Raw genomic sequence first — 26,645 nt, forward strand, 5'->3', positions numbered from 1 at the left:
CTTAGTCTTCCCTATCCTGAAAGGCTAATAGGAGACTTAATTAATGACTGTTAGTCAAACTTTGTTAAGAACTCCCTGGATGAAAGTTGCTAGAAGAGTGCACTACATTATTGTTACTGGTATTTCAAATTCTCAGGTCTTTGATGAGGGAGCAGTGTGAATTTCTTACACTACATCAGGGGAGGTGCCTTGAGCAGATCTGATCTTAACCCATGGCCTGAAAAGGGAGACTCTCTGTACTGCAAAGGGTCTAATTAAACCATCTCTTTCTACAAGGATTGCCAACAACCCACAGCTGAGTGGAAAACTTTCTCTTCTCCTGCCCTTTCCTCTGAAAGGCTTATGGTGTTGTTTGTTAGTATGTACATAATGGATCATACTGTTTTCATTCTGCCCAACATGTCAGCACTGCACTATTAATTGCTGGACCTCATCAGGCTTAGACAGCTGAAAACATTCTATTAGATATGCTCTTTAGCAGCACAGGAGAGGTGATGCATTGACTTTTAAAGAATCTTACTATGTTGTGGCAAAACTGAAACATATCCTTGATTCTCACATGGAACTGCTTTGTATCCTTTCTGCTTCTGAGCATCTGGCTCCTTCTTCCTCAAGTACACCATCAGGCACACTGCCCATGGGTTCTATAAGATTGATCCCAGAAGGTGAAATCAGTCTCCACTTGCAGCCATCAGATTTCATGTGGAGATCTGTGCAAGGTTGTGAGAGGAAACTGAATGTTCACCTTCAACCTATGGGGCAGGGATAGCTGCTACCATCCTCTACAAACCATGGGGTAAATCTAATCAATGAACCAGCACTTCCACCCAAGGCTTATCTATCCCCAAAGCCTTAAATGTGTCAACCCATTGGGGATGGCACAGAGATCCTCTTTCAGGACAGGCAGGGGTGCAAGGACTCCTGTAGTCACTCCACCTTTTCCCTTCAGCACCGTGTGGCTTAATGCTGTGGACAGCCTTGCATCCATCCTCTATTCCCTCCAAAAATTTCCCCCGTGGAGAATGCTGAGGGGGACTATTTCCAAGCATTTTTTTGAAAAGCGGAGTGAGTGTAGGCATGAGGTTGTGCACTGAGCCTTCAAGGAGTACAGAACACACCAGGGTAGTATGGGAAGGGAGTGGGCCAATATGACATTAACCCAGCTTGGTGCCCTCAGGTTTCTGGGCTGTTGTGGGGGCTAAAATGGCCTCAGTGTAAGTTAAGCAGCCAGGGAGCTAAGTTGCAGCAGCTCTGCCTTAGCTGCTTACAGGCAACTCTGCAACCCTCAACACACACCCTTAATGTGCCCCCTCCTGCTCATGGCCCCACCCTTGTGCACCCTGAGGTGGCCTGCATAAGGCAGTTGGTAGCATAACAATGCAGCGCCTGCACCAAATATATTCTCCTTCAGCTGGCTGGGGCTTTTACAGCCTCTCTTCATCAGCCTAGAGGGGTTATACTTGTAACATATAGGAGAATCCATCCAAGTGCATGTCCCTATAAAGTGTTTGAGAAAAACAGAGAGGAGAGCAGAACGTGAACTGAGCACCAAAACAGGCCTTGTGACCATGTCTGTTACCACTTCAAACCACAGCTTCAGGGAGAAAAAGGAGGGAAGCAATTAGCTCCTCAAAGCAGAGACTAGACAAAGCTGGGAGCATTTCTCATATGTACTCCTTTCATGAGAGGAGTAAAAATGTCAGTGTTTGCCTGGTGGAAACATGTCACATAAGGAATGAGAGGGGGCTCTTTTCCAACCCAAAATGACTTCTGCAATGTCCTGCAAGTGAGTTGTACAGGATGCAGGACAAGCCTGTCCCATGCAGTTCAGGACAGGGGGCAGCTGACTTATTTTAACCAGTTGGGATAAACCAAGAACCCACTGGAATCTTTGCCCAAAATGCCAGCTGAAGCCAATGCCTGAACCCCAAGCAGGGATTTCCCCACACCAAGTTCCCCTATCAGCCCACCCAGTGGTCAAACCAACCAAGATGAAGAACATACCAAGAATATGTCATCTGAAGGTTCAAGTGGTGTATCTACATCCGAGCAGCCCAAAGCACAAATACAGCTACCTACTGAAGAAACAGTGTCTCCACAACAAAAGGCAGTTCCTGATGTTTGTCGGTCAAACTTTTCCCATTTATTGAAGTTACAAAAGATGGCTACTTGTGCACCTCTTGCAAAAAAGCTTATGAATAAGGAAAGCTTCCTATTGCTACAATTGGTAAAAGTGGAAGAGTTTGGTTTGCCAGACCAATCAGTAAAGCCAATGCTGACAAACTATATGAAAAGGCTGCAAAACACCAAGTCTCTGGACTGCATCGACATGTAGAAAGCCTTACAAGCCAACCACCATGAAAGCCAATTTTAGAAGTTCTTTATGAGATGGTTAATGCTGGAGACACAACACAGTTTATGTGAATAAATATGGCTGTCACATCATACTTTCTATTTTAGCAAGAGACACCACACACTACGAACTAGAGGCCAATGTTAAGTGCATTGACACTTGTTAACCCTAGGGTTGGAGGCTGGTTCTGAACAAGACCAGCAAATGCTCACTATCTTTCTGCAAGAAACTCAATTGACTGGTTAGAAGCATGCAGTACAACTGTGAAAGACTCAGCAGTTGAAAAAGTGAAGAACTCTCTCATCAAATTCAAAAAAATTTACATATATGGCTGAAGAATGTATTGATGCAAGTATCAAGTATTGTCATTGCATATGTTATCTTGATGTTAGTGGTAGGCCAGTAGGTGCATTTCTAGATGTTCAGGTTATAGAAGATACATCGACTGCATCTGTGACAACCTGCATTTTAGAAGAGTTAAATACTTGTAAATTGGACCACAAACAGATGGCTGTTTGTGATTTGATGAAGCTGCAAACTTCTCTGGAAGACATGGTGGAGTAGAAGCTTTGCTCAGAGAAAAGTGTAACCCTAATCTCTCCTATACACACTGCAGAGGCCATCTTAACTTCAGTACCCCAAAAAATAATGGAGCAAATAATTAATCTATTTTCAAACATCTAAAAGATAATAAGGAGATAAGTAAGAGTCAGCCTGGATTTGTCAAGAACAAATCATGTCAAACCAACCTAACAGCTTTCTTTGACAGACTTTGTGGATGGGGGGAAGTGGTAGATGTGGGATATCTTGACTTTAGTAAGGCTTTTGATACCGTTTCACATGACCTTCTCATAAACAAATTAGGAAAATACAACTTAGATGGAGCTACTATAAGGTAGGTACAATACTGGTTGAAAACCATTCCCAGAGAGTAGTTATCAATGGTTTGCAGTCATGCTAGAAGGGTATTTTGAGTAGGGTCCCGCAGGAATTGGTCTTGGGTAAAGTTCTGTTCAATATCTTCATCAGTGATTTAGATTTAGAACCATTTGGCTTTTGGTCACAGATTTAGTACTGACCAAACAATAAGTGACTGGACTGGAAGCTCTTACTATTTGATTTCTGCCCAAAATTCATAAACCAGGCCCTGATCCATTTGGAACAGTGTTTCTTACAGCTGTCATTTTAACATAGCTTGTTGTGTCTGAAAGCACATTATTATTACTAGTAACTTGTGATCAAGATTTAAAAAGTAAATCAAATTGGGAAGTGTCACTATCCTTATTCTTAGTTTGTTAAAAACATGTCTCCTGTAAGAGGCTGCTCTCAACATGAGGCTGGATGTGAAATTTAGTGACTTCTTACTGTTGTACACAACAGAGACACAAGGTGGGTGAGGTAACATCTTTTACTTGACCAACTGCTGGTGGTGGGAGAGACAAGCTTTTGAGTTAAAGATAGTCAGAGTGTCACAGCTAAATACAATGTGGAATACCAGCAGGAGAGTGAGTTTGTGTGTGTTTGGGGGTGGGGGTGAGAAAACCTGGATTTGTGCTGGAAATGGCCCACCTTGATTATCATGCACATTGTAGGGAGAGTGGTCACTTTGGATGAGCTATTACCAGCAGGATAGTGAGTTTGTGTGTGTGTTTTTTTGGAGGGGGGTGAGGGGGTGAGAGAACCTGGATTTGTGCAGGAAATGGCCCAACTTGATTATCATGCACATTGTGTAGAGAGTTGTCACTTTGGATGGGCTATTACCAGCAGGAGAGTGAGTTTGTGTGTGGGGGGTGGAGGGTGAGAAAACCTGGATTTGTGCTGGAAATGGCCCAACTTGATGATCACTTTAGATAAGCTATTACCAGCAGGACAGTGGGGTGGGAGGAGGTATTGTTTCATGTTCTCTATGTGTATATAAAGTCTGCTGCAGTTTCCACGGTATGCATCCGATGAAGTGAGCTGTAGCTCACGAAAGCTCATGCTCAAATAAATTGGTTAGTCTCTAAGGTGCCACAAGTACTCCTTTTCTTTTTGCAAATACAGACTAACACGGCTGTTACTCTGAAAAATGTGGAATAGCATAAGTAGTTAGCCCATGTTCTGGGTTGTACACAATGGCTGTTTCCTTAGCTGTTTTATGCCAAAATAATATGATGTGGGTTGGGAAATCCTTGTGAAAAACATGTAACTGTACTAAAAACACAGTCATACTCTACCTACCTGCCTCAGGGTCTTATATGGCCCCCACATCCTGGTATCTGAGCACCTCACAATCTTAGTGAGACACTATTATCCCTGTTTTACAGATGGGGGAACTGAGGCACAAAAAGACTTGCTTAGCTTCATGTAGGAAGTCTGTGGCAGAACAGGGAATTGAGCCCAGGTCTCCAAAGTGCCAGGCCCTAGCCACTGGACCATCTTTCTTTTCTCTATTAGTGAATTCAGAGACAGCAGAGATTTCAATGAGAATTGAACTGTTGAAAGCATAAGTCCCTACTGCTTGAGCTAAAGGAGTGTCTCCTTTAGTTGTGAGTAAGTCCATTATAGTCACTGGGGTTATCCCCTAGTGGGAGACATGATCACATGCCTTAAGCCAGTTTATTAAAAATGCAGATATGTGGCATGAGTCTGTGGGAACAGGTGCTGCTTCTTTAACGACATAAATCTCAAAATTAACAAGATTACAGTTGGTATTTTTTCAGTGGCCTCTCCAATTTTCTCTGTATTTGAGTCCAGTACATTAAAAAAAGTGAAATTTCTCAGTGGAAGCTACTTGGACCATTCCTTATTTGTATGGTCTGTGTTATGCCTTCAGAACTGTCTCCTGACTTCTGATACTAAAGATGTCATCCTTGAACTCTCATTGTAAATTGTGGTTGTGAAAGCTCCTGTAATGTGAGTGTATGTGTATGCTGTCCCTGGGTGTATACGCTAAGGTTATGGGGTGGATGGCCACAAGGAGTTCAGATTTAGATTTTTGGTGTTCAGCACAAAGAATGACACACTTGAATCTCTTCTCTTGTCCATGCTCCTGCACATTTGTACCCTTTCTAGTGTCCTACCAAATATTCTGCTGAGACACATAGTGGCAATTACCAGATGCCATGTTTGTGAGGTTAGCACACAACAGAAGCCCCTACTGATTCTGTTTGTAGGAAGTAGAGATGAGTGTGAGCCACAAGGTTAGGTTCCAGATCCAAACTCCCCCAGAGTCCAAGGGCGACTGGGTCTGGGATTTTGGTTTGATCCATTTTAGAGACGGAGACCAGCTGTAAGTTAGGGTTCCTCTCAGTGGTGCAAGTACAGTGATATGGTCCGGTACGCCGTACCTGTAAGATATTTATAGCCGGTACTCCGTACCACAAAGATACAGAAGGAGCAGAACATGGGGCTTCCCAGCAGCCCCACGCCAGCAACTCCACACCAGAGGACAGGGCTGAGGGCAAGGCTGGGAGTGGTTAGGCTTGCTGAGTGGCAAGGCTGGGCTCTCCCAGGAATCACAGTGGTGAAAGAAGCAGAACGTGCAGCTCCTCCAGCATGGCTGTATCACCCCAGCCTTGACCCCAGCCCTGTCCTTTGGTGAGGCTGCTGTACAGACCCCAGACAGGAGACGCAGCTGTGTGGAGGGGCTGGGGGTGGGGCTGGTACAGCCGCCCTGGAAGAGCTGCCGGTGTGAGGTTACCCAGGGGCCCCATGTTCTGCTTCTTTCATCGCGGTGGTTCCAGAGAGCCTTGCGGTTCAGAAGTCTCCAGCGCAGCGGGAGGAGGACTGAGCCCCCACCCTGGTAACGTGGGATGGAGAGGGGATAGGGAGAGCGCAGGCGCCCCCAGCTGTGGGTGCGGCAGGGAGGAGTCACGTGGGGAGGTCATGTGCTCCCCTTTAGCTGGTGTGTCCCCCCCACCTTTGTGTCCCTCCGATGAGTGCAGCGTACTGGTAAGAGATGAATTCTACTTGCACCACTGGTTCCTCTGAGTTTTAGGTTGATCAGATCCATTGCAGTTGTAGGAGGAGTCTGTGGCAAAGTTCAGACCCAGACTGGAACTTCCTCAAAGTTCAGAGGTGATCGGATCTGGGGGTTTGAAACAGGTTTATCTGAGCTGGAAAAAAAACAGCCAATGGAGAATATGAATGAGCTTGGAAAATCATGACATCACCAACAAATACTCCACACCCTTTCAGTGTATTTGTCCTTCTGGATAGTTTGAATCAGTAGAATATATGCATCAGGCTGAAGAACCCTAGAAACACTCCTTAAAACTAGAAAGTGCAAGTTCAGAGAGAAATACTCCAGCAGATCTGTCAGGCTGGTGAAATCTGGTCAGTGTGTATTAATGAGGCAGTTGTGTTGTTTTGGGCAAGTTTATAAAGCAGCTTCTTGTAAATATGCAGGTGGAAATCATCCTTCACTGTCTCCTCCTGAATGAGAAATGTTCTGTTTGAACTGAACCAGGGACCTCAGCCATTGGTGATGGAGTTTTCCTTTTATTTTTTTTTATTGTTTTTTTTTAAGGGAAGCAGAAGAATCCATCTTACATCACACATAACACAAACCTACACTTACTCCTGACACACATCAACACAACACAGCCTAGCCTACACTTACTCTAGACCTAGTCAGAAAATGGTAAATATTTTGTAGTCTCAGTCTAGCTCCCAGTAAACAGAAACAGAACGTCACAGAAACCATTAGCATCCTCAGCAGAAGCCATAGTGTGAATGAGCCATGGAGCTTGGACTCCCCTCCCACCCCCAAAATATTCCTTCCTTGCCAGGATGGGCTGAGAGTGTGGGGCGAGCTTGCACAGTTACTGTCTGGGCTGTACCTATTCTATGAGCTAAAGATCCAGCACAGTGGTGGACAATCTGTGGCCCGTGGGCTGCACACAGGCCGTCAGGGTAATCCACTGGCGGGCCACGAGACAGTTAGTTTATATTGACCTTCCACAGGCACGGCCACCTGCAGCTCCCAGTGGCCGCAGTTCGCCGTTCCCAGCCAATGGGAGCTGCAGGAAGCTGCGTGGGCCGCAGGGACATGCTGGCTGCTGCTTCCTGCAGCTCCTGTTGCCTGGGAATGGTGAACCATGGCCACTGGGAGCTGCGGGCGGCCATGCCTGCGAACAGTCAATATCTCGCGGCCCGCCAGTGGATTAACCCTCGCGGGCCACAGGTTGCCCACCACTGATCCAGCACCTTTCACCAGCGCTGAATGTGACAGACTGGCAAAGTGGGTGGCAAGTCTGGTGCCAGGCCTGCTAGAAGGTAACCGCCTCTGCTGCCAGAGAAAGGACTTTCTCTTTTAGGGTCAGTGGTTGAGGCCTGTTCTTTGGTGTGGAGGTTCAAACCCTACTGGCAACTTAGGAAGGAGTCTGTTACATAAACTCACCCAATAGACAGAGGGGAAAATAAAATAAGCCCAAAAGCAAACATCTATTTCTTTAACAGAGCTTTAAATGACAGCTCTGACCTAGTGCCTGATGCTAATCTCACACTGGTGTAACTCCATCAGCTTCAGTGGTGTGAGGTCAGGATTGGATCCCAATCACTTTGAACGCCATCAGGAGTACTTCTATCGCTATTCTATTCACTGTTCTATCATGAAGGTGTCCTGACAAAAACACTGCCTCCTGCTGATGTGACTATCATGTAACCTACACTAACCTACTATGCGGCTTTGTCGCCTTCTAAGGATTGGATCACGCAGAAGTTTGTCTGAGTCTGCTACTGCCTCCCTTCTAAGGAGGCTGGTCTTTTAGCTTAAGTAGCCAAAGCTTATGCTTTTTACATCTAGAGGTCTTGAGTTCAGACCCTGGATATCTCTGGGTCGGGGGTGGTGTTGTTGTATCCCACGGCAACAGAAGTAACATGCCAACTCAGATCTTTAATGACTAGGATCATGTGATGAGAGAAGATGGCTCAAGGAGGCTTGGGCACCATCCACTTAAATTAAAGAGCCTAGCATCTTTCTGAAATCTTGACAGTTTTTAATTTCAATGAAAATGACACTCAGTTCTTGCATGTCATCCTGGTCTCCATGCATAAACTTCCTGAGTAAATTCTCAGGAGAGATTTCCTGGAATGCATCGAAGATCAGCCCTGATTTTCACATTTCAGCATGTAAGGTATCTGCATTGGCAGTGTTTCTACATTCGTCTTACCCTTACTGCCATCAATCATTTGCTTTTCAGAATTCACTGAGTGTAGAGAGGGGACATCAACTGGGAAACAGAGTATTGTATATTTATCTTTAAGGACCTAAATGACCTGTGGGGGTCGGGGGTGGGGGGAAAAAGAGGGTTGTTTTGTATTTTTGTTTTCTTGGTGTAGGAATCAACTTTCTGGATGGTTGTAGCATAAATAAAGTTACTACAATCCCTTTTCCCTTTACGCCTGTGTCCACGGGATTAAGGTATAATTTAGCTCTCTGGGTGGAGAAATCTATTCACAATGCAGCACGTGCAGTACCAAAGACAAAAAGATTGTGCAGTGAGGTATTTATAATTTGATAGCATACATGGTGCTGTGCAGAACTGAGAAGAGATAGTCCCTTACTCCTCAAAATGTACTGTCTCTTTTTCAGACCCACACTGAGGTTCCAAATGTTTGGATGTGGGTTGCTCCTTATGACAAGGGGCATAATAAGCACTCAGCTTCTCTGCCTGTGGCACATAATAGTCTAGTCTCCTGTGGGCTGTAATGCTTTGGTCTCATTTCAGTTGTTGGGTTTGGTGTGCAGGTGGCTGGATGGTGCTGGTGGCCTGTGAGATACAGGAAGTCAGATGAAATGAATCGGTGGTTCCTTCTGGCATTAAACTCTGTGACTGTGTGATGCTCTTGCCCTCTTTATCCCCTCCCTAAACTGAACAGCCTCCTGGAAATAACAGCATCATTCATCCAAAGATTAAATCCACAATACACACAGTGCCTTGATCAAGGTTACACAAGAAGCCTGTGGACTAGAAGGCAGGTCTCCTGAGGCACCATCCTGTGCTCTAACCACTAGACCACACGCTCTGTTCCATGAAGTGATGTATTTTCGGAACTGCTTTAAAAGCAGAAGAAACTGCCCTGCTCCTCACTGCCATACTAAATGGAAGACTCATTTCTGGTTCCAGCTTTTCCTTGGCATTTGACTGACAGCCAACTTCCCTTCACTGCCTGGTCACTGGAGCTGATTAGTATGCGAAAGGGCCCGCCTCACATTGAGAGATGCAGCAGCAGCAGCAGCTTGCCGAGCTGTCACACTCACACAGGCTTCTTATCTGCACTGGCTTGATGAATTAAAAAGCAAGCCAGCCAGCAAGAAAGAGAAGGAGAGAGAGAGGGGGGAAGAGAAAGAGAGAGAACCTTGCAGCCAGCATTTGCCTTTTGGTTTTTTTTTAAAGGAAGGATTTTGCGTCTGAAGTGATCACTGCTTGTGATGAGGCTTCACTTAGCAGGCTCCAGAATGAGCTAGAGGCGGCAGATAGGGGGATAAACAAACAAACAAACAAAAAATCAGACCAAACCCAAATACCAACCAGCAAACCAAACCAGGAACAGTTTTCTCCTTTATTCTAGCATGGTGGATGTATGGACAGTCTTACAGAGCAGAGGTTGACATCTCCAAATCTACCAGCCCCACATCTTGAACACTACAGTGTTCTGCATTGCACCATGACCTTGGATGTTCAAACGGTGGTCGTTTTTGCAGTGATCGTAGTGCTGTTGCTTGTGAATGTCATACTCATGTTCTTCCTGGGCACTCGTTAAATGGATTTTTTCTCCTGAGCTGTTGGGGGCTACTGCCACTAGCAATTCAACAAGAGAGCGAGAGAGAGAGAGAGAGAGAGAGAGAGAGAAAGGACAGAGAGAGAGAGAGAGAGAGAGAAAGAGAGAGAGATTTCTTACTGAGGGGGGAAAACGCACTGAGCTTCAACATGGCCTCGCTGTGATATGTATGACGTTGGTATATTATCTCTCCGTAAATCTTTTGTCATGTCTTGTCTTTTAAGTATGCCTGTAAGTGTAGCTGCTTATTGCCTGGATTTTAAATGTGATAAATAATAATAATCCATTCATATATCTCTTGGTTACAGATAGCTAGAGACAGCTGTACATACCTAGATAGAAACAGAGTAAAAAAAAATTGTTAAAAGAATAATCACTACGTGTGTTGTTTTGATTCCTTTAAAAAATACGGACTCCTGTTAAGAACAGAATAGGGATTTTTTGGTCAACATTTCTTGCAAGCAATTAATGTCGAGTGTCTCTGAGAGCAACTATGTAGGTACCAGGTGAGAGACGGTGTGTATTTAATTGAATCTAGAGCACTGGCCGTTTTTAAAAGGTGGAAAGAAATCCTAGCTGAGAAATGAATGTTATTAAATCTTTGCTAAAATAGCATTCAGCCGCAAAAAGGGGAAGAAATTTGGTTGATTGATTCATTTCTGTTGCCTTGACAGTGTGACTGGAATACTCAATGTTCAGTCCAGAAGCCTCCAAATTCTATGTTCCCACCAGTTTAGCAGAGCTCTTTTCTTTAGACATATAGCAGAGAATGAAACATAACCAGCTGGTTTTTTTTTTCTGTTTATGTGTGTTTCATATCTTTGCAGAATGGGAAGAGATCAGAGATGAAAAGTAATGCATGCTTTGTTTTCCTGTGTTAAAGCAACAGATGCAAGGGTTTTGCTCTTGTTTTGATTTTTTTCCTAAAAATATTAGTTAGGCTTCCTTTTTTTAATGTACAAATGAAAAATCTTTGCCCATCTCAGGGATAACAGGATTCCAATATGGGCGGTTTTTGGCGACTTCATTTACATTGATTTTCTTGAAAATGAAGTGCTAAGTTACACATTATAGGCTCAATGAGAAGTTGTCCACTAGTTCAAGGTCCTTCTGTTAGGAAATGTCCAGAGCAAAATGAAATTGTTTGCAAGCTGGGTAACAGGGTGGTTTTGGAGGTGGGTTTCAATGCACAAAGTTTAGTAGCAATACAAAATGTGCTGGGAAGAGTAATAGCTTTTCTCCATGCAAATACCATACACAGAAGCAGTGTTTCTGTGTGAAATCTTGTCCACTCTTTATTTATTATTTCTGCTACAAGAAAAGATCCAGGCTTGTTGAAATAAACAAATAAAAATTAAAATAATCACAGCATGTTTTGGAAATGTTTGCGTCTCACGATAATATTAACTGTGAGTGTATTTCTGTGATAATATAGGCAGTTCGAACTAGCTCCATCTGTCTACATTATTTTTCCTATGTACTCCATTAGCTGGAATAATACCTATTCACAGAGCCATAGATGGAGATATAGATATAGACATATATAGACATATATATCCAGATGAGTATGTCAGTTACAAGTTAAGCAAAAAGTTTTATGTATAGTTAAGTGGATAGTTATAGTAGTTAAGTGTCAAAATTTGAAATTAAAACAAATGCTGCGAATCTGACACTTTCAAACCTGGCTTTAATGGCAAATACAGGGAAGAAAAAAAAATCACTAGGGTCAAATGTTGTAGCATTCAGTCACGTAAACCAGCAAGAAATGTTTAATCAATATAGCCAGTTTTAATACATATTTTATCTATTGATCTATAATAACTCCATAAATTGTGACACAATCCCATAGCAACAACTCCAGTGCCTGCTGGCTGTCTTTCCTTTTACTCACTTGTAGCTATCCATGGAACAGGTGATTGCTTCTGAGTGGGTCTTCTTTTATAAAAATCATCATGATGATGGTTTGGATCGCTTAACAAGTAGAATTTGCTTTGTTTTCTATTTTAGCAATCTGATGTCAATATACGCATGGGTTGGAGAACCTCTTGGAACCAGATTGAATGAACATAGGTGACCATGAAATGGGAATTCTTTGCCTGGGATTTCTCCCTTTAGAAAACTAACAATCAAACAACCCCCCAAAATGATTTGATTTAATAATTTTGAATGGCATAGTTATTTAGAGGAGTAGGGGAGGAAACATAAAAACCAAAAATCAGGGAAAAAAGCAGAGAGAAAACTGGTCTTAACTGTCTGAATTTTTTTTAAGGTTAGATTTTGGCATGAAGGTTTACCTTCAAATAAGATTTGTACAAGGAATGCTTGGTAACTAATGTGTATTTACATCTAGCACACTCACATTCCTAATGCAGAGATTCTGGCTGACATTTTGCATTCTGGAAATGTGTGTGTATATGACAGCGTATGTTAGAGTATGTGTGAGCATGCTAGTATGTAAAGGGTCTGTGTCTGAGTGTGTTAGCTTGTATGCTACAATTTTGATTCCATTAGTGGTGCGGTTTTGTATTTTGTGTTGCTAGGGGATTAAAATGGGGGTACAGTGTGTGGAATGAGGGGTGCCAAATGCTACATTCAACTAATAATTGTAGAGTGATCACTGGGTATTGTTTTTTTTATTTCATTTTATTTAAAAATAAATAAATCTGGAACCTGGACATTGGAAAATAATTTCAATTTAAATCTTGTATTTTATTTTCCTGAAGGCTAATGGAATCAAAGAAAGCAGATTTATATGTAACAGTGTGAAAATGAAAGCTTGGGAGTAGAAAAGTTTGTGTGTCATTTAGACAGTGTTGTTCTTATTGTATGGGTAGGGGTTTCTCATAGACTTTTGGATGGGAAGGGAGGAAAAGGGCATTAGAAATGAGTCTGTTTTTAACCCAGCCTGTTCATTAAAGGCCAGTCTTTCAAATGGCCCTCAACCCAGCCTCTACAATCACGTCTTGGTGATGTTGCAACTGCAATTCTGCATTTAAAAAATATAGCATTCAGCCGTCTAACTGCTTGATTCTCAGGAGCAATTAGCTAGTTGTCTTTATTAAAGAGGAAGAAATATCACAATATTCCACATTCATGGTCCAAGCCATGACTGCTTATAATAATGAAGTGGTGTTAGTTGGGGTGACAACATGGCTAGATGTCCATATTTTATTACCTTCACTCTCAAATAATTGCACTTGCAATTTCAGGACCTGATCATACAAACACATATGCATATGAGTAGCTTACATACTTGAACTCAATGGGTCTATTCAAGTTACTTGCATGTATAAGTGTTTGCAGAGTTAGGGTCTCAGAGGCGGTTGTGGAAGTTTGGCCCTTTAAGTCTCTCTTTCCCTCGATCTGAACAGGGTGTGCTTCACTTTTGTGGGAACACTCAAGCCAGAAATAGGGTGAGAGGGGAAAGTTACCTTTTAATTAAAAATAAAAGAGAGAGAGAGAGAGAGAGAGAGAACATCCCTTGTGTAATATGCTGGCCATGAAAATTACCCCCTATTAATCCCATAAAAGCTTTCCATTGACTGCTACATGTATATGTTCGAGCTGGGGTGACTGGAGACCTAACTCACTCTTTGTCAGCTTCAGCAGGATTCAATGTTATTTCAAGAAAATGCCTCTGACTGTATCATAGCAACCCTTGTATCACACAGTACATAAAAAGTCCATTCCTCCTGAGCTTTAATCCACCTTCTTAAAGATCCAGGCACCTTTCTAGATAAGGGGAAACACGGGTGCATATTTTTCCTTCCCGATGCTTCAGAAAAAGCGAATATGTCACCATTATCAGTACTAAACCTATTATTCTTTCCATTCTTCAGTGTGGTTTTAATTCTGATTCTTTAAGGCTAACAAAAGGGATTAAAAAAAAAGCTTTTGCCACCCCTCTTGATATCCCCCCCGTCCGTTTTAAATCTCACATGACAAGTAAAAGGGGACGGGACAGCTCAGAAGTCTCTGACGTGATTGTTCTTTTCTGTCCTGCCATTTGGATTTTACCCTGGGATGGCAGCAGTGCAGCATTTGTTTATGCTTTATAGTGAATGAAGAGCTGAGTAGATTCCAGTCCTTTTGTGGGAACGCAGAGGTGCTTTCTCATCCCATAGATGAATGTTGTTAAGAGCTGCATGTTCACCTGACTCCTGCCCCCATCTGTTTGCATAATGTGGTTATATTTCTTTTTGGATCAGGTATTCAGTACACAGCCCAACTGCTGTGTATAATGTCTGAAGGAAAATTGCCAAAAATCCATGTAAGTTTTTTTTTAATTTGTTAAATTAACAGAACCCATCTCTTCTTTACTGTTCATTTCATTGTATTGTTGTTCTTTTATTTTTATTTAGTGAATGCTGGTTGTGATTGGAGATATAGTTCTTAATTCTCTGTATACCGTGCTTGCCTGCTTGCATGTATGTATCTATGTACCTATGACCGTTCTGTATTTGTATATGCTATATATTGTTAGTAATGCATCTGGGTAGAGGAGGAGGGGTTGTCTTTTTTTTTTTTGTATTCACAATGTATATCTTTCTGAACTGGCTACAGTAATTGTATTCATTGTACATCTCATCTAATGGGATGTTCTCCAGGCTACTTTATAAGTTGTGTCATTTGCTCTCTTTCATATGAGATATTCCCAACTGTCCAAAGTTAGGAAGATTGAGGAGAACTATCAAATTATTATCAATAATAATAACCGTGCTGCTGCAGAGAGGATGTGTTTGTCTTGGGGGTCACAGCTGGTGACTGGAGGACAGGTCTCCAGGTAGCCATTCCCAACTCTGCCACTGACTTTCTGAGTGGCCTTGGCCAAGTCACTTCACCTCTTTGAGCCTTGGTCTCCAGGGCTGTAAAACTGGGATGATGCTACATCAGTGGAGTATTGTGAGGAACGATCAATTAATGTTTTCTCATATACTAATATGTCATTTGAATGTAATGTTTTATTATTCTATTCAAACGGCTGAGCTGTGTGGGGCATTAGTTGGCTAAAGGGCGTCTGCCCATACCATAAGCGGTTGGATTTAGTATTTTGTTTTAAGGGAATCCTGTTCTGGCCTGTGAGCTGTAGTGATTTATGCTGCCAACTAAAAATAGATGCTCCTGGAGGAAGAGCTGCTGAAGAAACCGTGAAGGATCTTTTTTTTCATGTGACTACGAGCTTTTCCCTGAGAGAAAAAAGATTTTATTTTTAATTCTAGAGAACCCTCAGACTGCTGGGCTCTCTGTAACTCTTTCTGTGATCGTTGTCTTCAAAGCATCATGCAGCCTGCTTTTCCACTCAGAAAAGCGCTTTTAGAATATTATCTTCTGCATTGTCAGGACCATCCACTGGGAAGACGAAACTTGTGGCAGAAAGCCCTCCAGAGAATTCCCATTGATGAGTGTGTCTTTAGGGTCAGGAGGCTTTGTCAATAGAGGATAACCAAAATTAAAGAGAAGCCCGAGGAACTGTGTTTCAAAGGCAGTAAAAGAAAGAGACGTGGATTTGTGATAGCAATACTTATCATGGTTTATCCATACTGTATCCTAAAGTGCTGTATAAGGTCCTTTAGCTATCTTTATCCCCATTATAAAGATGGGGAAACCAAGACAGAGAGGTCACATGGTGAGTTAATGGCAGAGTTAGGAAAAGAATCAAGGCCTCCTGATTCCCAGTCAAGTGTCTTATCCAATATTCCACACTTCCTCCTGAGTGTCAGAGGTGCACTTTAGGTAATCATGCAAAAGTGTGGATGCCTCTTTGAAGCTTATATTAATTTTATCTGAATGTTGTTATCTGGAACCTCATGAGAACAGGCTTGATTTTGAGATTTCCAAGATGGCCCTATTTTCAGTTTGGTAAGGAGTATCTTTCTCACAGCTATTTTGGGATTTCCACTTCTCCTTCAGATAGAATCCAGGAACCATGAATGCATGAAAAAATTAAGTATATGCCCATGCCAGTTTCGGAAAATGGATAATGGTGGCTAAGAGGCTTGTCAGTCCTTAGCCTGAACAGAGACATATGAGTTGATATTACTCGATTGCTGCCTGTGATTGTCTATGTCTGTTCTGAGTGGAAGCCTAACTAAAATATGGGAATGTGTTTCCAGCCCATTTCCTCTACTTTCTGGTCTGATTGGATATAGGGGTAACTGCTTTTTCCCTGCTGCCCTGCATCAGTAGGTGGCACTCTTCTTTCTGAGTCAGTACTGAAGCAATGCCCCAGCTACCCCAGGGGATGGTGTGCTGCTTGTGTTTTTTATTTTTCTGGCGTCCCATATGTAAACTTAGGCTCCTGATAATTTCGAGTCATTAGCTGGCTCATTGCACTTTCATGAGAATAAGTATGTGCTGAGCAAATGTTAGTTTGTATTTTGCCTGCATCAGTTTCCCCTTCAAATTTCAATGTGCTCTGTTAATCTTTACGTCTTGTGCTAAGCTGTCATGTATTGTTGCTGTGCACTGTTGAGCAGCTGCCACAATCTTCCCCAGAGAGAGCTGCATTTTTGCAGTGGGTGAGGTGATTCGTTGTACAGAGTTTGTTAATCTCTTCTAGTGAAACGCACTGCATAAAAGAAAAAAAAATATTTTAGTTTATTTTCTGCTTGGAAGTACAGCCAGTATCCGTTACTCTCGTTTTCATATACATGTGGCAGCCCCACAAGTTGGCTTTTATAAAGAGATGTCTTACACATAATGATGAGGATAATTGTCATTGACCTCACAGCGTGACAGTTATTCAGGGGGATATCAAAGTATCTTTTAAACGCCCAGTAGCAAATCTTGAGAATCATATTATTTAAGTCAAAGTCTGTTGATTTATATTTTCTTCCCAATTTCCACCTTTTTTCAAATACTTGGGGCATTTGCCTGAATGAAGGTCTCTATTACTAAACGGTGAACTTTCTCCAGGGGCAAATTTCTGAATCCACAGTCCTGTTTGTGACATTGTAACCGGTTGCTGTAAAAGTGAGTGCAATGTCACAAACAGAAGACTTTAGGAGTGGAATCAGCAGAAGAAATACATTATTTTTTTAAAGGAACATCCTGGGAGATGTCTCTAGTAATTATTTAAAAAAAAAAAATGGTACAAAACAGCCTCCTGCCTAAAATATAAATAAAATACACATTTGAAATAACAGCAACATAGGGCTTAGTCTTTTATCTTGCTAAGCTGTGGAGTTATTTTGCTGGTAATAGCTGGAGAAAAAGTTTTTTGACATCTTAAATGAACTCACTGGGACAGCAGAATGAAGATTTGCTAGTATCCTCAGGAGAGGATTTTTCAAAGAATTCCTATTGACCAGATTTCGTATGTTAATGTTGACGGCACTGTTCCCTTCTGTATTAGTTAATTCTCTTTGTCTGGCAAGATTTATGCAATAGGTTGTGTACTGTAATTTCTATTCTGACACTAAATTTATATTTAGGTAATGCTTGCTATCTAAAATTCCTTCTCTGTGATTCGATAAGTTACTGATTAGTTTATGTGCTGTTCTCCTTCCTTACCTGGCTGAGGTGCAGTCATTTTCATTGTAAGCTTGCAGAAGTGTGATTAAGCTTTGGTGGTTGTTTTTAATATGCATTCCTGGGCCCAAGAGTAATGCAGGTGCTTTGATTTTCTAAGCTTCCATCAAAATTCTGTTTAAAAAGCACACACTGTTAGAATGCTTTCTGGATCTGAATGGAATGTGTTTGAAAGCTTCGGGGAAGCATCAGTTTGTTTTTAATGGCAACAGGAATGTTTACACGAATCTGATCTAGAACTGTGAATTGAAATGCACATTTATTACCACAGTTGTGTGTGTGTGTGTGTGAGAGAGAGAGAGAGAAATACCTGTGTTAACCATATACTAGATTGACTATATCTGTGCGTTTATCTGATTTTATATATATATATAGAGAGAGAGAGGAGAGAGATGCCTATATATATAAAAAGATACACACAGACATTTTATATATATATATCAAAGAGATACACACACTTGCCTCTGCACATGAGGATGAGCCTGCACAAGTAGCTTTCCCTCATTTTGTCCCTCAGTAGGACCAGCCAAAGTGGGAAGCAGAGACTGTTGCCACTGAGAGGGGATATGGAAGGTGGTGTGGTGTGAGGATGGAGCCTGGGTGAGTGGACTTGGCCTGTGAGGGGAGGAGTGTGCACACCCAGCATCCTTCCGAAGGCAGGCAGGCACTGTCACTCCAGCCAGGGTTCCTCTAGATCCCCAGGAGGAATCCTGGCTGCATCAACCAAAACTCCTCCCCGGCCACAGACGGCCGCGCTGTTCCTCACCAGCCTTCCAACCCAGACAGTGGCTGAAAGCCACAATCTGGCCTGATTATACACCAGTGCCAAGAGGAGATGGAAGATGAAGGAAGTTAAAAGGAATGAAGGTGTTGGAATGAGTTATGGGCCACATCAGTCTTCCACATGTAGTGGGCATCACACCTGTGCTGGAGAAAAAGGCCTTGCCTCTTGTCACCGGGCCTTGTTTTCAGTGACGGCAGCTTCCGGACCATGTCAGGCTCAATTCACTGGGGGCATCAAGTCTCAGGTTTTGAACAGCATCAACTGTAATTAACAGGGAGAGGCTGCTATAATTTGGGAGGGTTTAGGCAACAGCTGGATGGGATGTTCAGCCCCTCTGGTTAAGGCTAGATGAATCTCTAGTCGCATAGCGTCCAGGGCCAGATTGCACCAATCTGCTTGAGAGCTGGGATTCTGTAGAGACATTTGAAAGTCTTTCCGTTTGGATTAAAAAATTTTAAAAAAGAGAAAAAGAGCAGCCCTGGGAGGAGCTAGTTTGTTCTCTTTATTTACGGCTAAATGTGTGACAGAAACGATTAGAAATGACTGTTAAGAGGAGACAGTCCTCTTCTGTGCAAATCATGAGAGCCCTTCACAATTGTTAATAGAAGCTGATTGACACTGCAGCCCCCCACCTTGCCTTACGGCACCTTTAAGGATCCTCCCACCAAAAGATCTCCGCAGTACTCCAGGAAGTGGTGTTGATGATCCAGCACATGGTGCTCTCCTCTCTGAGTCAGTACTGAGCCATTAGTCCAGCAGGGATGTACAGGGCACTGTGCTGGGTCTGCTGTCATTTTTCTGATGAGACATTAAACTCAGGATTGGACTGCGGCTAGTCATCAAAGCCACTTTAATGGCAGGTATTGCAAGGAGTTGTTAGGGGTGTTTGCTCCAGTGTTCTTGTTATCTTCTCTTTCCCTCCTCCCCCAGTTTCAGTAGGGCATGGTTTTGTTGTTCACCTCCTGTTTTGTAGTGTTGCTGTGTATTGTTAAACAGTTGCTGTGTTTCACCCCAGAGGTGGCTGTCTTTCAGTGATGGTTTAAGTAATCTCTAGGGTCTGTTTTGTGTAAGAGTTTGTTAGGTTGCCTCTCTCACACGCACACACACACTCACATATGTGTGTGCATGCATATATCTATATCTATAAGTATGTGTGTGTGTTCCCTGATATGGTTTGATAAATATGAGGCAATGGCAAGGCAAGTGCATGTTACATAATCTCTGGGAGTGAAGAAAACGTTGTAATTCATTAGGAGGCAGGCCTTCTGCAGGCAGCATTTGTTAGCATCATTTAACCATTGATGTGTGTAGTTCTGCCAACTGGCCATGTTTTCGTCATATACAGTTGTGTCTGATTTGAAAATCTGGTTACACCAGCCTTTGGTTTTGTTATATTTTTAAAGTAAATAATAATAATTAATAATAGCAAAATCTCAGGATGAGGATGATGGGTCTTCCTTTGCTTTATGTGTCGCCTGCAAGGAATCTTCCTTCCCCCTTCCCTGGCTCTGTTCTCTTTAAAATCGCTGTGCCTCAAGAAATCAGACACAAATGTGGCTTGAAATAAATATTGCACCCCTCCCCCTATCTCTCACATGCTCTCACCCACCCATCCGCCTACACACAAATGGGAGAATGAAATCAACATCTACTTTTAGCCAGAGCCTTATGGCTCTGCAAGCTGATTTTAGACTCTTTTCTCCAGCATTGTGGCTGTAGTTGATGTATATATGAATGGTAAAATAGGAGAGGATTTGAATACAGTATTAATTGGCTCTGCAGCCTTAAGAGTGTCCATCTGGACCCAGAGGGAGTAATGCCAACATATGCAGCAAACAGAAGAGTATTCAAAGAGGATGGGGAAGTTTTTTTTGTTCAGTAAGCATTGAGAGCTGGGGGAAGCATCATCAGTTAGATGGAACTAGGGGAGTGGGAACAAACAGCAAATAAGAGGAATCTGTATTGAGTCAAACAGGAGTAAGTAAGAGGATCTGAATTCTTCTTTCCTACAAAAGGGCTTGTATCCAGCTGCTTATATGTTACAGCATCTCTGCACTCTCCTCTCTCAGTATATCCAAAGGGAAGAGGAGGAGCAGCAGGGCATTGGGCCTGAAATTGCAAATGTGTCTTAACCTCTTAGTCTTTCCATGCCTCAGTTTCTCTATTTGTAAAAGAGAAGTTGTAATATTTACCTTCCTCACAGAGGGCTATGCAGCTTAATTCAAATATGTCTGTAAGATGCTTTATGGGCTTTGAAAGGGAGGAGGCCCTAAAGAAGTAAAAACATGGGATCGCTTATTTATTTTTAATTTACCCAGTAAAAATAAAAGATCTCAAACTGTTTTCATCTCCCAAGGCAAAGCAGATATATCTGCTGGGACTAAGCTGGCAGTTGCCTTTTGAGTGAAGTGAATAACTCTATATTGCTTTTAAAAACCAACGCTCTCCACAGGGAGGTTGGAAATTGCCACACTGGCTCAGGCCAGGGGTCCCTCTGGTTCAGTATCCTGTCTCTGACAGTGGCCAGTACCAGACATGTCAGAGAAAGATGCAACTAACTCCATAGCTGATAACCTGCCTATAGGGGGATGTTCCTTTCTGGCCCCTGCTAGCTAGCTGGTGGGTGATGCCTTGAAGCATGAGGGTTTATAGCCTTTGTATTTCAAAAAACAATCTTCTCTAATGTAACTGTGGATGTTCTTCTTATCAGTGTCACCAGTTATCAGTGAATAATAGGCTACAGTCCTTTAGTATTGTATTTAGAAATATGAATACATAAATAAAACTATAGGTTCCCATCCAGTGCTCTAGGTGCCTTGCCCATTATAGTAAAAGGCATAAAGCACTGGAGTGGGACTCCAGGGACATGGGCTCTGTCACTGGCCTGGTGGGTGACCTTGAGCAAGTCACGTCCCCTTTCCGTGCCTTAATTTCCCCATCTATAAAATCAGGATAATGGTACTGACTTTCCTTTGTAAAGTGCTCGGAGATCCACCTCAGACCACACTCTCTTCAACAGCCTGGGAGAAAATGGGTAAAACACAGGCTTTGCAGTGTGCCACGAAGGTTAGCAAATTGTGAGGGGTGCGGTGTGTGTGTGTGTGTGTGTGTGTGTGTGTGTGTGTGTGTGTGTGTGTGAGAGAGCTTTGAAATCAAGGCCTCATCCTCCCCGCCCCACAGAACCAACAGCTCCCTCCCATTTATACTGTGTGAGCTCCAGATTGAGCACCTTTGCTGATCTCGTTTGTGTCAGTCTGTCCCGGGGAGAGAGGCAGATTTCCAGATAATGAGAACCAAAACCCTTTAGTGCTTCATAATTATGAGCAACACCTTGAATGCCACTTGGAGGTTTAATAAAAGGTGTAGGCCAAATTCATCCCTACTGTAACTCAGCTGATTTCAGTGGATCTACAAAGGGGATACATTTGGTCCCAAAGGTTTTGGATATGCACTGCCCATGTGCCAATATTAGACTATACATGGTATTATTCTCATACACGAAAAGTATTTTAAATGGCATTAATCTAGAGCCTCTCTGTTTCTGTCTATGTAAAGCCTTCAGTCTGCATTCAGGCAGTTCAGGATCTTTTGTTTTAATATTGTGAATTAATAAAATTACTCTTTTATTGTTAATTGATCAAAATTAGCACTTTATACTTCTCTAATGCCTTTGGATGTACTTCCCAAACATTCATGAATTAAGCTGCATTATGTATGAATATCTATATTGAGACTTGGTAGAATTCCATTTTTATTTTTTTATAATTTTGATAGATAACATTGATGTTTATTTTCAAGCTTTTAAAATGTTTTTTATTTGATTTAAATTTTCACAGTTGCACAAAAGTATGGGGTTTAGCCTTTGAAATTTTGTATATGGATTTAAATTTTCAGAGTTGTGGGAAATTATGGGGCAGGGGGAGGGGGGAGCAGGTATGTTAGACAATAATTATTTAGTGACCGTAGATGTTGAGATTCAAAAAGTTAAAGTTTTATAACCATTAAAACACAAATTATCAACATCCCATGTAAAAATATACAAAGTAAATATCCTTAAATCAAACTCTGATAAGCTCTCAAGCAGCATTTTTCTTACTTTGCCTATCTAAATTTCAGTTCTCATCAATGGAAATATTTTTTTTTTGTCAGTTGTGTCTGTATGTTGAAATTGACATTTACCAACAAAAATCTAACCTGTCCAAGCCTATCTGTAATGAAAAGAATAACCTTGATTTTTTCCTGATTTCTTGTGGCATCTGAAATGGGTACAAGTGCAAAGCTAAAGCCCTTTCCTCCAAATACATTAGTAAAACACACGCTAAGCTTAGGCTCTTGATGCTCAATTGAGCAGCTCAAAAGTGACCCACACCAGTATAGCCCTGCTGTGGACCACTGGTAAACTCTTCTGCTGTTTCTTTAACCTGACACAAGCTTGTCTGTAATTAGCTGTACCCGGGACCAGGCAATGTAATCTAACTAATTTTGCTCAGAGCCATAAACTCTCACACCATCTCCTGCCTCCTAAAAGTTTATCTTCCTAGTGCGGGAAGCAGGGGGAGAGAATGTTGTCACAAGTTCCTTTTGGATAAAATTCCTCTTCGGCTCGAAAATGCTCAGCCCAGCCTGTTGTAGGTCTCTTCAGGGTGAAGGAATCACAAGAACCTGCCAAAAATAAGTCAGACGTGTGCATGCAAAATAGTATCAACACAGCTGTTAGGTGTAAGGGGGGGTTGTGGGTTTTTTGTTTGTGGAAGACTGCATCATTGTAATTGCCTAATCAAAAGCAGTATCTTTAATACCATCCATTTATTCAATGCCTGACTATATCCTAGTGTAAGGACTACGGAGCACTGTACTTGTAGATATTTTTGGGCCTGGCCTTAAGCTCTAGCTAGTGCCATAATCTGACTTCCTCCTTCACATACTTTGTTTTAGATCTCAAATGAGCAATCATGTAAACTTAGGAGTTAGAGGTGGAAAAGTCCTATCTGATCAGCTGCTGCTCTGCTCTTTGGTGCTGGAGACCTCATCCCCTCCCAGGTGCCTGGTGCGTGATGTTTAGTTTTCAAATAGGCCACTAGTGGTTCAAATGCCACAGACTGGAGCTTCCTGGACCAACGTTTTAGAACTTTTGTAGTTGATGATCTAGTCCGTCCCCCTGCCAAAGCAAAATTGTTCTCTAGAGCTCATTAGCTGGTGATTTGTATGTGTGGGATGTTTACCACTTCCCTTGGATGGATAAATATCCCACTGTCACTTTTCTTTAAATTCCCTTTTTTCCTCCCATGTCCACTGCAGTCAGTTTCACCTATTTGCTTTTTTTTTTTTTTTCTGGCTCTTGCCGATATTCCATGGCTTCTCTGGATAATAACAATACTTGACACTTTTCACTGCAATAGCTTAAAATATTTTTCCAAAAAAGAATTAATTAAAGGCCTGTGAGGTAGGTAAATACCGTAGTACTGTCCCTATTGGACAGATGGGGAAACAGGCACACAGAAGAAGTTAAGTGCCTTGTAGAGTGCTCCATAAGGCTTAATTCTGCTACATGCTGAGCACTTCCTCCTGGAAACACCCTGAGCTCAATAGGGGATCAGGGTATTTGCAGAAACCAGAACCTCAGGAACAGAATCCAGACCACCGGACTACCCGACTCATGTGATGGTATATTATTATTATTATTTATTATTTCTATTATCGTAGCACTTAGGAGTCCCAGTCATGGAGCAAGGCCCCATTGTGCTAAGTACTGTTAACCACTAGAGCTCAAAGCCAGGTCAGTCAGAATAAGCTTATGGAATTTGGGATGCTTATAAGAACCCATGCATCTGTTACACTGAACTGGGGACGTGCGAGGACTGGCTTTCCAGTGAGATGTCTGATATTGCTACCAATGTCTTGGCCAGAAATCCTACATGACCAACCATTTTTCACACTGTTTTGATATGCCCACCCACGTGGATCAAGGGGGAAGAAGTGAAGGAACTTTTCCTCTTGGAGGGACAGTTCCTTCCCTTACTAGCTCCCAGGATGAGGCACTTGTGTGATGTCCCATACACAGAGCTCATGGTAAAGCAACAAGATTGCCCTCAGTGACTTGCTTCTCACTGGGAGCCAGATTCTGCTCTCCATACTCACATGGTACCTTGCTCTTCAAATGGCCCCAATGAACTGTCTCAGAGTAATATGCTCATCTGTGAGAGTAAGGAGAACAGGACTGGGCCTCATAGAGGTTTCAACCTGAAAGTGTCCTTTAAACCTTTTCAGAAAAGGCAAGGCTGTTTTTATAGTGTTCAAGAGTAACCTCCCATATTTGATCTGCTTGTGTGACCTCCCATATTTGACCTGTTTGGCTTTTATTGGCAGGAATCAGGAAATTGGATAGAAAAGTTTTCTTTGCCAGAGGCATGTGACAAGGGCATCATTGGAGTACAGGGTGGCTCGCTGAATAGATGTCTTTGTGAATAAATGCACAAGTTGCTCCATGAGTCTTCTCAGCAGCCATTCTCAGTGCTTGCAATGGGAATCTTTGCCATTGGCAAACTATAAATAGGGAGATGTAATAAGGGAGAATAAGCTGCCCACAGCAGAATCCTTGTGTTAATAAAACATAAAGATGAATGGATGCAGAACAGCTTGGCTTGAAGAAGGGAAAAAAAGAAAAGAAAGCTATAAACCATGGACTAGTTGATATTATTTAAAAGCATAAAATGATCAAGCAAGTCAAGAAACTTAAACAATAAAAAAATCTGCAGTGAAGACCAGTAACCTTTTTATGGCACAGCATAAGTCATTTTAATTGCAAGCCATCTAGAAATCTATCTGAGGTAAGAAATCAATTCAAGGTTGTAGAGTAGAGTGTGAGGGCCAGTGAATAAGAGTCAGGATTCCACATGGTTATGACTGTCTGGCTCGTTGTTTGCCGTTTCATTCTAAGTGTTATTTTCATTCCTTCTTCCTTCCATCCATCCAGAGAAGATACCCTCCGAGGTAGGTTGGGGGCTGAGTGAGAGGTGAAGTGATCTGGTACCTTCCTCAATGGGTTGGGTCTTTTACCTTCTCTGAAGAAAAGGCTTAGGGTTTTGATGCTGGTGAGCTCCATGGTGAAAACTGCCAAGGTGATCAGTGCTGCTGCACTGCAGAGCTATGTGAGAGGGGTGGAGTTTGTGCAAGGACCCCTGGTTATGTCCCATCCTGGGTGTGATGCTATTTGTTGAGATTTCTGTGGAATGATCCTGATTTTGCGGGGGACTATCTCACATTTTGCAAGCTAAGCTGCTCTGGTCAAGATGGAGCATGGCATACTGGGATCTCTGGCCCCCATGGACAGCACCTCTGTATCAACTCTGTAACAATGAGCCAGGGTGTAAAACTTACTATGGCCACCTATGTTTTAAACGTCTGTTTGTCTGTCTAGCTCACACTCATCATTGTAATATCTGAGCACCTAACTAAATTCCAAATACTTAATCCAGCATAAAGAACCCATTGAAGTCAACCAGAGTTGAGGGCTTTCTGAATCTTGTGGGTTAGGGATAGCAGTTAATGTTCGAATTAGGTAACATGTTTAATGATGATGGTGAGACCCATTCAGAATGAAAGGCCAGCACAGGGCACCTGACATTTCCCCATGTTCTGTAGTGTTTGCGAAGGATGCGTTGCTTTGTTTCCTTTTCTGTCATTGTCATTTAAAGCTGCCACACCTGATTTGCATTTGATCCAATCCTTGCAGGATAGCATGATCCAATTCTTGCAGCATCCTTGCTGGCAAGCATTGTGCACAGAATGGAACATGGGAGCATATAGGGCAATGCTCAGGGCTGCCACCAGGCTACCTGCAGTGGTGAGAAAGTGGCCTTAGCCCGCTGCGAGGCAGGCTGTGCTTAGCCAAGCTTCACCCCACAGCTCAACGTGAGTTTTTTAAAAAGCAAAATATTTTTACAGCCTATTGTTTTCCTAAATAAAAAGCTGCCAAGGGACACTTTGTGATTGGGTTAACAGATTCTAGGAGGTGGATCCCATGGACTTTAACTGGTTTCATGGAGCTAAGAACCCCACACCCTGCCTTCAAAGCATCCCTATAATATTATCTCTCTCTGTCTCCTGTTAAAAGTCTGTCATTAAATGTAATCTGGGCTTAAATGACAGAGCAGCAGCACACAGGTGTGGGGTGTTGCCTTCAACTCAAAAGGATGCCTCGATGGAGCTTCT

General features: G+C 42.4%; 2 protein-coding genes across 11 annotated transcripts in view; both read left to right on the forward strand.

Annotated features, from left to right (window-relative positions):
* Positions 1-26,645, forward strand: part of ARHGEF9 (Cdc42 guanine nucleotide exchange factor 9) — a 259,935-nt gene that overhangs the window by 91,757 nt on the left and 141,533 nt on the right. The window contains exons 1-2 of one of the 10 annotated variants that reach the window (XM_048863966.2): positions 10,068-10,287; positions 14,329-14,390. The exons of 7 other annotated variants lie outside the window; for them this stretch is intronic. In XM_048863966.2, the coding sequence (XP_048719923.2) occupies positions 10,068-10,287; positions 14,329-14,390 (282 nt within the window). Of the gene's footprint in view, positions 1-10,067; positions 10,299-14,328; positions 14,391-26,645 lie in introns of those variants that run through there. 2 more of the 10 variants (XM_048863967.2, XM_048863971.2) reach the window with 2 other exon arrangements.
* LOC142073229 (uncharacterized) lies at positions 9,419-10,102 on the forward strand. Its single transcript, XM_075132476.1, has one exon. The coding sequence runs from the start codon at positions 9,923-9,925 to the stop codon at positions 10,100-10,102; it is 180 nt and encodes a 59-aa protein (XP_074988577.1). The 5' UTR covers positions 9,419-9,922.

This window comes from Caretta caretta, chromosome 9 (genome assembly GCF_965140235.1).
Source record: "Caretta caretta isolate rCarCar2 chromosome 9, rCarCar1.hap1, whole genome shotgun sequence".
Lineage (NCBI taxonomy): Eukaryota > Metazoa > Chordata > Testudines > Cheloniidae > Caretta > Caretta caretta.

What these genes read in the sequence shown, in the direction of transcription:
- LOC142073229 (XM_075132476.1), top strand. Translation starts at nt 9,923, where the DNA reads ATGGACAGTCTTACAGAGCAGAGGTTGACATCTCCAAATCTACCAGCC.